The sequence below is a fragment of the Triticum aestivum genome, chromosome 3A (genome assembly GCF_018294505.1).
Source record: "Triticum aestivum cultivar Chinese Spring chromosome 3A, IWGSC CS RefSeq v2.1, whole genome shotgun sequence".
Classification (NCBI taxonomy): Eukaryota; Viridiplantae; Streptophyta; class Magnoliopsida; order Poales; family Poaceae; genus Triticum; species Triticum aestivum.
In genome coordinates, this window is record NC_057800.1 from 75,778,474 (window position 1) to 75,788,525 (window position 10,052).

At 44.2% G+C, this 10,052-nt stretch overlaps 2 protein-coding genes across 2 annotated transcripts; one reads left to right on the forward strand and one right to left on the reverse strand.

Moving 5' to 3' along the window:
• Window positions 1–1,409: 1,409 nt before the first annotated feature.
• On the forward strand, window positions 1,410–4,736 carry LOC123060390 (transcription factor MYBS3). Its single transcript, XM_044483089.1, has 3 exons — window positions 1,410–1,913; window positions 3,676–3,884; window positions 3,985–4,736. The coding sequence occupies exons 1-3, from the start codon at window positions 1,589–1,591 to the stop codon at window positions 4,552–4,554; spliced, it is 1,104 nt and encodes a 367-aa protein (XP_044339024.1). The 5' UTR covers window positions 1,410–1,588; the 3' UTR covers window positions 4,555–4,736.
• A 1,585-nt stretch (window positions 4,737–6,321) lies between these two features.
• Window positions 6,322–9,220, reverse strand: LOC123060392 (uncharacterized). Its single transcript, XM_044483090.1, has 2 exons — window positions 8,770–9,220; window positions 6,322–7,513 (listed from the first exon to the last, which is right to left on the reverse strand). Exons 1-2 carry the CDS (start codon window positions 9,062–9,064, stop codon window positions 6,612–6,614), a joined length of 1,197 nt encoding a protein of 398 aa, XP_044339025.1. The 5' UTR covers window positions 9,065–9,220; the 3' UTR covers window positions 6,322–6,611.
• Between the last annotated feature and the right edge of the window lie 832 nt (window positions 9,221–10,052).

Genomic DNA, 10,052 nt, shown 5'->3' on the forward strand with positions numbered 1-10,052 from the left:
CATGAAGATGGAGCAGAGGTTCTCAAGGCGTGTGAGTAAAAGAGGACAATGCATGGAGCTGGTCTCGTGGCTACCATCATCGCTATCATATGGTGCGTAAGGGGGCTGATCGGACGATCTATGCATTACCAACGACTAGCACTTCCCATATAGGATTGGCTTTTAAATTTCGTACATGAACCATTCCGTTCCTTCAAAGTGGATTCTAAACATCTCATCAAACCTCGTCTGTTTTTTTACTTTACTTGATAAGCACAATGCAACATGTGTTTTCATCTCTCTTCTCTTAAAAAAATATACAAAAGCTTTTTTTTTGAAATAAAAAAATATACAGAAGCTTTTTGAAACCAGGTTATTGTAATCCACCATTCCACCTTGATACCAAATGACATATGCAACCTGAGAGCAACTTTAATAGAGTCACCATATTAGCAGCCTTCATAATGCTACGAAGCACGCTCCATATAGTAATATGGAGGCTATCGACGAGATGAGCAAAGTGAGAATCGTCACGTGTGGCTTCCAACAATGACATGTGTTTTGACATCCCAATTCGCCCACTCATCGAGGAGCGTGGGATCCTCATGCGCGGCTTCCAGCGCGCGTGACACTCCTCTTTCTCGGCGAGGAGGGGCGGCCGCCTCATGCGGTTCCTTCTCGACTAGGATCCACTTCTCCTCCTATGTGATCTACCCGTCCGGCCGTAGAGGAAGCCGTGGGCGACGAGGCTACGAGCTAGATCATTCATGGCGACGACCTTTTTATAGCTGCAGCCTACAGGCGGCAGGGAAAAGTGGTTGAAAACATGGCGACAATTGCGTGGGCAGTTGGGATGCGGCGGCCGTCATTCATTAGCTCACTTCCAGGTCAAATTGACGTCTAGCCATCCGCGGCATTAGCAATGACGGAAGGTTGGCCATGTAGGAGGATGAAAAGGGACGAATTCCCTTCTGCACGAGCGGTTGACAATAAAGCCCTGCTCCAAATCAACGCCTCACAACCTTCAAATATAGGGGCTTGCCGGCTGTATTTGGAGCGCGTTTCGAAATTATGGTGATTGGGAGGGCGGGGTGGCGACTCTTCTGTACCATTTTTTATCAAAATTGCTAAACCACTGGTCATTATGTTGATCGGGCCGATATGACGTCTCAGCCAGAGTTGCACCGAATGGAGTCTGCGTAAGCTTAAAATAAACACTGATTGCGTTTTATCAGTTAGTATGATAAAGAGGAAAAAAGCACACGCAAGCTCCTCGGATACAGCCGCAGGGCGGAGTGGTTATGCACAAGTGGAGTTTACCGCCATCCATCCGTTAATAGAAGGAGGTCATGGCCGTTCTTGTCATTTCGTCGCAAGGCTCTCTCAACCCCTCCTCTCAATAAATACCCAAAAATATCACCACCCCTCCCCTCCCTCCGGAGAGAGAGAGAGATAGAGAGAGAGAGGGAAGGAGGGAACGAACTGAACGCGCACGGCGACACATCTGGCGCTACGCTTCCTTTGGCTCCCAGCGCTCCTCGTACGCACGCACGCACGCACGCACGAACACGCGCGGTGCCGGGGCCGTGACGCCTCGCCGGCGGTGGGGATGACGAGGCGGTGCTCGCACTGCAGCAACAACGGCCACAACGCGCGTACCTGCCCCGCCCGCTCCGGCGCTGGCGGCGGCGGAGGCGGCGTGAGGCTGTTCGGCGTGCACCTCACGTCGCCGCCGGTGGCCGCGATGAAGAAGAGCGCGAGCATGAGCTGCATCGCGTCGTCGCTCGGCGGCGGCGGGTCCGGGGGCTCGTCGCCGGCCGTGGGGCCGGGGGGCGACGCCGCCAGGGGAGGCGGCGAGGGCGCGCCCGGGTACGTCTCCGACGACCCCATGCACGCCTCCTGCTCGACCAATGGCCGGGCCGAGCGCAAGAAAGGTACCACTAAGAATAAGATCTTCCCTCAATGCCTTCTTTGCTCGTATCTTGCCTATCATCCTCCCGTTCGATGAGTGAAATGATTGGCTGGGCGGTAGAACATTCCCTCTCTTCTCCCCGGCGAATTACCTCCGTGAGCGACCGAGGAAAATGGCGTCTTTGTTTCCGCCATTAGCGCCCCGTACCGTCTCCGCATCTGTTTGCTTCTGGTTAACTCATCGCCTTCAGGTGCATCTACCTACCGCGGCGCCTCATGCAGCGCTTAGCCTTAGCGGTATGAATGAATAAAATAAAAATAAAACCCGCAGCTAGGAGAGGAAAGAGACGATTTTCTTGTCGTCTCCCCCCATCATTCAGTGTTTTTAATCTCTAATTATTGAGTTAGCTTTCTTCAAATTCTGTAGTACAATATTGCTTCAGGCACAGCATCTCGTGTACTACGAGAGAAAACAGAATTTTGTGGGTTCATCCCTTCTTTTTAGTTCCTCGTATACTTTCGCTTCTCCGGAGATTCATATGCAACCAAGATGCCATCCCAATGATAAGCAAACCTCCTTTAAATATCAAAGCGTGCCGAGTCCCAGTCCCATTGAAGAAACCAACAAGCGTTCCAAAACTTTTCTATTTTTCGTGCTTCCTATAAGCAATTATTTTGAGTGGGTGTCAATAATTTGAACACATGCTTAGAATTTGTTTGTTTGCCTGCTGATACCATTGTTACCATGCGATATTTATGAACCGTCCAGAATAGCCGACACAAATCAACACAAACGTACTACCTCCATATCTTTTCTCACCTGATTAAGTTAGATGCACATGTGCATCACACACCGGGCCTGTGTGGATCACATTGCGGAGCGACAGTGACTGGCCACGAATAAAGAGCCCCACAAGTCCCGCCCTGATGTCTCTTTGACCTTTATTTAATCACCTGATCCTAAAAGAATCTAGCCATATTAATTTCCAGCTGGTTTGACCAGTCCTAGATGTTTGCAATGATATGCTATTTTATTGCATGATTGTACTCCCGCCCTGGGGTACTTTATTGTTGGCACTTGGCTTCAAAGGGACTGTAGGAGCCAAGTGCCCTTTTAGTTGCTTATAGACTAAGGTAGGTCTGTTAGAGTGTTAGATGTCAGCTTTCCTTTTCCTTTTGTGATATTGTATTTTGATCTTAAGTCTTCTGTGCTAATGGTTCTAAAATTAATTGAAATATGCCGCTACAAACATTAGGAAAATACTTATGATGGAGTGCCCTTGTTTTACATGGGGCAACATCTTAGTTGATATACTGTAGAACTTTCCACTGGAATCACTCATATTGAATCAGGGAGACTTAGGGGGACTGAGATACTCCCTCTGTAAAGAAATATAAGACCGTTTAGATCACTAAAGTAGTGATGTAAATGCTCTTATATTTGTTTACGGAGGGAGTACAGATTAAGTAGGCAACAATTTCTTTTCTGCTTTAGTCATTCAGAAAAGCTAGAATGGTTCTTTCGGTCTGTTTCACATTTTGGACCTTGTGGTGGTGTGGAATGTGCATGAACTTTGTGACCGACTGCGTAGAAAGCTGAGGCCAGACACAATGGTTTTCTGAACTGACCTTTTTTTTAAGGTAACAAAGCCAAAAGCTCGTGGTTTACATCAGGTTCAGATAGCAATGATGATTTTTCCTTTTTGAAATGTACATGGGCAAGTCTGCTTCGCTATGTTATTATTGTGAGTGCAGCTTCCAATCATAGACCTATTTGTGCTTCAGGTACACCTTGGACTGAAGAAGAGCATAGGTTGTTTCTACTGGGTCTGCAGAAGCTTGGCAAAGGAGACTGGCGTGGGATATCTCGTAGTTTTGTTGTCTCAAGGACCCCAACTCAGGTGGCCAGCCACGCCCAGAAGTACTTCATTAGACAGACAAACTTCTCAAGACGGAAGAGGAGGTCAAGCTTGTTTGACATGGTCCCGGAAATGGTATGCAACTTTTTGTTGTACATAATAACAGAGATTGTCTGCCTTCTCCACATATGTTAAACTACCTGCTGATACTTGTGCTTTCCTCTTCAACCTGAAGCCAATGGATGAGTCCCCCGATGGCGCGGAAGAGTTTACGCTCTGCAGCACTCAAGATGAAACAAGTAGTTCAAATAAACTGTCGCTGTTTCATCTTGGGCGACAGAAGGAAGCAGAGTGTGATAAAGATCTGCCAACTTTGCAACTAAGGCAGCACGAGGAATCTGAATACGGAGGGCCTTCATTGGAAGCACCAGATTTGGAGATGAACAATGGTGTATCGTTCAAGGCCGCATCTGTCTCGACAGTTCCAGCGTTCTACCCTTCATTGCTCCCTGTTCCACTAACACTTTGGCCTGCGAACGTTTCTAATGTGGAAGCAGCAAATGCAAGCCATGAAGTCCTAAAGCCCACTCCTGTGAATTTAAAGGAGGCAATTAAGGCGGATGAGGTTGTCAGTATGTCCAAGCTCAGCATTGGTGGGGGTACCTCTGGCTCAATGGAGCCTTCCGCTCTTTCCCTTCAGCTTACCGGGCCGACAAATACAAGACAATCAGCTTTTCATGTGAGCCCACCAATGACTAGAACTGACCTTAGTCAGGGAAACAACAGCCCAATCCATGCAGTTTGAAGAGTCATGGAATGGGCCTTCCTGGTCAAGTCTTACAGATTGTATTAATGGTCCTGATACTCTATAATGTTGCGTAAGCTCCTGCGCTTGTACTTTTGTACCGTAACAGCTTCTAAGCTAATGTATCACCATCTTATTTATTTTTTCATTAATAAAGGTAGAGGTACACATGTCAATGAAAATATCCTATATGCCTGTCAGTAAACTCACACTATTGCTACCTTTACGGATACACCTTCACTACTTTGGAGATTTTTGTACGCAAACTTTATAATTAGACATATGACTTCTTTCAGTCTACAAATTTACATATCTATGTGGGTGTACTAATATTTTTTTATATTCCTCTGTTTTCTTTTGAAATTTGACAGATCTGCTTGAAACATAAAGCTAATAGAATGATTTATGTAGGTTGTTGGTATATATGTTTTTGTAGACTGTTAAATTCCTTGGCCTTCTTTTTTTGAAACTGGGTTGTTGGTATATTAGCTTTTAATTACCAAAGGATGGAGATTTTGCAGTTTTTCTGTTCCTTTTCTGCATTCGTCTTTGTTTGTGTCTTTGTAAACTCGATCCTCAGGAGGGAGGGCTTTACCCTCTCTTCCTATTTTTTAGCACTAAAATGTCAGTTCTCATGCCGATTTTCACTAAAAAATAAGCTGAGATGGAGAAAACTGAAGCACCAGATCGGCAGCAGTATTCCTTTGGTTTGTCGCATTGTTTCGAAGAAACATCTATTTGCTCAATTTTAGTCTTGCAAAAGTTCGAGCTGAAGTATTAAGCGAATGCCAATCATTGTGTTTGACTTGATATCGTCTTCTTGATAGCCTATTTGCAGAACGTTAAATGTCTGGAACGCCTGTCTCATGTGCAATTGTGTCCTCTGCTGCTATCCGTTAGCCGCGTCTCTTGCTTACTGATATACCAATAATTAATCTTTATTCTCAAAGGAAGCCACTTATGCTCCATTATGTTTGATATGGATGCCACAGGTCACTCCAGAAGATGAAGGGGAACATGCCGCAGTGCAACCCGGGTCAGGGACTCATTTCTCAGTAATGAAGCAAGAAGGCAAGAATTTGTGCCAAATCGAACGAAGTATAGAAGGTGCTCATGCAAACGCAATCGAGGGCACGGCTGAGTACATGGAACAGAGGCGTGCAGCTACGAGTGGCTGAAATGGTGACTGCCGACTCAGTCACCAACTTGTGCCATGTCGTCCACTCATGCCGAAAAGCAAGAACGTTTTCCTTGCGCCGATTTGAAACGGGCGCGGGTGTTCCCAAGAAAGAGTGAATTGCACATAACCGTAAGAATTGAGTCACCAGTTTCACATTACCACAAATTTTGTACTGTCAGCTTCAATAAAATTATTACAACTTTTGTGGCAAATTCATTAACCAGGCAGCTAATTTGACAAAGCTGGCCCACATGCCAGGTTCTAGATGGATTGGCACTGATATTTGGTTCAGCCTCGTCAGTTCCGCTATTAACCGTGCAGTTAGTGACTTGACTTCAGCACAAAAGTTGCTGTTTTGTGCAAATTGGCATCCACACAAGTCATGGTTCTGTAAAATAGTGACACAATTGTTGTCGTTCGGTACAATTTACTCAGATTTTTGTTGTTTCTGCCCACCAGGCACCAGCAAGAGAAGGGCTGTCAAAGTGTCCAGTGATGCCCACAAGAACTCACACAACGGTAAATCAGGCTGCCCCAGCTAGTGGCAAGCCAACATTAAGGCAAGAATTGCATCAGGACAGAGTGTCGAAACGCATACAAAAATAATAATCCAGATGTCATGTGTCTTATGGATGCACTTACAGGGGAATTATATTTGCTACTACCAAGTCTGAACATGTCCCCAGTATAATGACAATACTTGAGCATTAGAAAATCAAACACAAACAAACTTGAGCAGAGGTACCAGCAAACCACAAAGCGCGGCTATTTCACATACACATAGGCATTCAGAAATGACATAGACATCCAGATAACAAACATACTATAATACTTAAGTAGTTAGGAGTGAGGACACCCCATCAAGAGAAAGTGCTATTCAGTCACCTTCATACTCAACGTCCTCAGCTGCCATGAACTCCCACTGGAAGCAATTTGGACCCAAAAGGCTTCCGGGGATGTCCAGAGTCGACCAGGTTACCTTCACCTCGACAGCCGCCAGCCCAAGCTTGAAAACGGAGACATGGTTTCCATGCTTTTGAACAGGGAAGGTGCAGCTACGACTGAAAGCGCAATCACCCGAGCCACCAGTCTGATCGAGCATCAACGATACAAGCAACTGACCTCCCTTCGCCACGGCAAGCACAGTCCTGCAAAGCTCAGTCGCCTCGGCGGCGACAACTCCGTCAAACAGCTGGATCTGCGCGCTCAACTCCTTGGTGTAAAACAATGCTGCGTTCAGCCTTATCAAGCCACTGTCCTGTGCCAGCTCTGATATCCCAACCTGCACGGTGGCCTCCGCGGCGCCCCTCAGAAGCGCATAGGCTATGTCCACCGCCCCGCAATCGCCATCGATCCGTCTTCTGTTCTTCGTAGCATGTCTCGAGGTTATGTCGTTGAGGCAGGCAACGCAATCGACGAGCTGTAAATCATCTTCTGCTTCTCCGACTCCTCTCTTGACCTTCATGTCGAACTCAATCAGCACGGGAGCCCCCATTCTGATGCCCCTCTTAGGGCCGGACATTCGGATAAGGCCGTCATGCTCCACGACGAAAGGATCATCCCTTGTGCGGTTGAAGATGTAGTTACGCATAGGGTTCAAAAGATCCCTGACAGCCACGTATCCGTACAACTGGACCGGGCCAGTAACATGTGAAGAAGTGTAAGCTAGCTTCAGGGAGAATATCTGCAGCATGGTGCGAAAATGTTGCCTTTCACAAACCATCCTGTCAGGCATGCAGGAGGCTAATGGCTCGGTCATCATCATTGGCTCCAGACAAGCTGATTGAGAAGCAATGGGAATTGTACATGCAGTAGATTATAAAAATTGTTAACCCCAAAATTTCAATTAAAAGGAGATGAAGAGAACGAGTGGCAGGATACATAGATTGATGCAAGCAAGGCTAGAAAGTGGAACCAAAACAGAATTATGATAATATTAAGCTTACAAATTATCAACGCAATATTATCGATATCCTGAAGTTTAGGTTAAAAACATATCAATCACAGTTTGCACTAACTGTGCATATATATTTCTGTGGTCCGGTCACAAAATAAATTGATGACTAGAGAAAATCAGAGGAAACTAAATATTTGGAGCATTATTTGTCTTTCATGAGAATGAGAAAGTTCAAACATTTGTGCAGAATATATAAATGCAAGAGCTTTCTTAAATAAAGCTGCACAGTCTTTTTAATCTAGAAACTGTGAATCACGTGGCCTCTTTAGGACAAGCAATACAAAATTTGAAAACAGTGGGTCGAGATTGATTAAAATGGGGTTAGATCCTCCTACTCATCCAAAAAGACAATCTTGATTTAATAATAGGCAAGCTAAATAAAAAAAGAAATACAATGCAATCATGAGGATCCATGCGTTTAAATGGTCTATAATAAACAGAACAAGTGATTACAAATGCTCAGTAGCGCCATTTCTTGAAATCATATAGCATCCCTACTTCGATCGATAGGTGGCTGTGGGTTTTCTAATCAACAGAAACAGTGCTTGTAGATGCTCTTAGCCATCTTTTTAGATCATATAGCACCTCTACTTTAAATACCATCCGTTCGTTAATTTTCAGAGAAGTCAAACTTATCTGTGATTGACCAAGTGACCAAGTTTATAGAGAGTAAAATATCAAGAACTGTAACACTAAAATAGTATCACTAGATTTACCATATATTTTCACATTCAGTTATTTGATACTGTATATCATAGCTGTGGATATAATTTTCTATAAACCTGATCAAACATATATATAAACATTTAACTTTTTATACACATCTTATGATTTTGGCCACAGGATAAAAGAGGTGCTTTTAGGATTTTGCCAAAATCTTGCAAAATGCAGAGGGTGTGTCTTTGGTTTTTACTGAAACAAATATTTGAGTTGTTGCTGGTTGTAAGGTGTAAACTAAATCATGAAGTGAAACCTTAGTGGTCTCCTAGTACATACAGAAAGTTCAAGGAAACCGGGAGCCAACCTCCTACATTGGAGCCATTCAGCAATCATAAGATGAAAAAAATTACGTACGTACTCTCGCTGGTATCTTGGAGACGATAAACTTTGGTCCAATAACCGTTGCTTCTGAAGATAGAGCCGTCGCCATGCTTCAAGTGGCGAATGAGGCTGGCGCGCATCACGCTGTCGAGCGGGCGCCCGTCCTCACCCGAGGGCACTCTGCTCCGCGGAGCCCCCGCCGACGCGACGGCTCGCGCGCTGCCGCTCTCGATCTTTCTTCTCTTCTCTTCGGTTGAATCTTCGTCGCCGAAGGTTACTCTCCTCTCGGAGGACTTCGACGGCGGGACGGCCCGCGCGCTACCGCTCTCCATCCCGGCCTCTTCTCTTTTCTTCCTTCGATCGGATTGTCCTCGCCCCAGGTCATTCTAGTAATACGTTTTTACTCCGCAGGCACCGATCGACGACGGCGCTTGTACGCCGCGGCTCCCCATCACCTTTTCCCCCCTAGTTTGGATTTGTTTGGTTAGGGTTTGGGTGCGTGTTTGATTTCGCATATCGGCTAATGTTTGTTCTTTTTCTTTTTTGTTTTCTCATTTTCTTTGTTTTCATTTTTACATTATGTATAATTTTTTAAATAAATATTTTAAAAATGATTCCGAATATTGTGTACTTTTATGAATTTTTGAAGTTTTTCAATTTTTTGAATCCATGACATTATTTAAATTCATGAGCATTTAAATTAGTTTTTATGCTGTTTAAAATTTATGTGACAAATTTGTAATTGTGTTTTGTATTATTTAAATCCACAAAAAAATTTGGTTCATGTATCTTTTAATATTAAAAATTTCCTAAGAAAATGTCAACCAAAACAAAAAAAAAAGGTGGATGAAAAACCAACTGAAGTAAAAAATCACTGAACGCTAGATGGGCTGCTGGTCCACAGCGCACTATAGGGGTTATTCGCTCATAAAGCGTGGAATAGGAGCTCCCAGGAAACAAAAGCCCAATTCATGAACTTTGAAGAACCATGGAATGCGTAAATCCAATTTGGCTCTAGGGAGCAAATGCTCCTACTCGCCAAAAATGTATTTTGTAATTGTTACTTTTTAAGAATACATGTGTTTATTGTCACGTCCAAATGCTATCCCTAAATTTTTAGGGCGAAAGCTTAAACGTATTGACCTGTGAATTTTTTTTCAAACATTCGAATGTTACCTCCAAATGTTACACCGTTTCGCATGAAAATTGTCAAGCACATTTTTACACTATCATGAACATCTACATAAAAAAATAGAATTCTTAAAATTTATTTACTATTTGTTTAAGTTTACTATTCATCCGGAAGCATATGCTCCCCAG

Coding starts and splice junctions, on each gene's coding strand:
- LOC123060390 (XM_044483089.1), top strand. CDS start 1,589: ATGACGAGGCGGTGCTCGCACTGCAGCAACAACGGCCACAACGCGCGT. Junction 1,914..3,675: donor CCGGGCCGAGCGCAAGAAAG/GTACCACTAAGA, acceptor TTTGTGCTTCAG/GTACACCTTGGACTGAAGAA. Junction 3,885..3,984: donor TTGACATGGTCCCGGAAATG/GTATGCAACTTT, acceptor TTCAACCTGAAG/CCAATGGATGAGTCCCCCGA.
- LOC123060392 (XM_044483090.1), bottom strand. CDS start 9,064: ATGGAGAGCGGTAGCGCGCGGGCCGTCCCGCCGTCGAAGTCCTCCGAG. Junction 7,514..8,769: donor TCTCCAAGATACCAGCGAGA/GTACGTACGTAA, acceptor CTTCTCAATCAG/CTTGTCTGGAGCCAATGATG.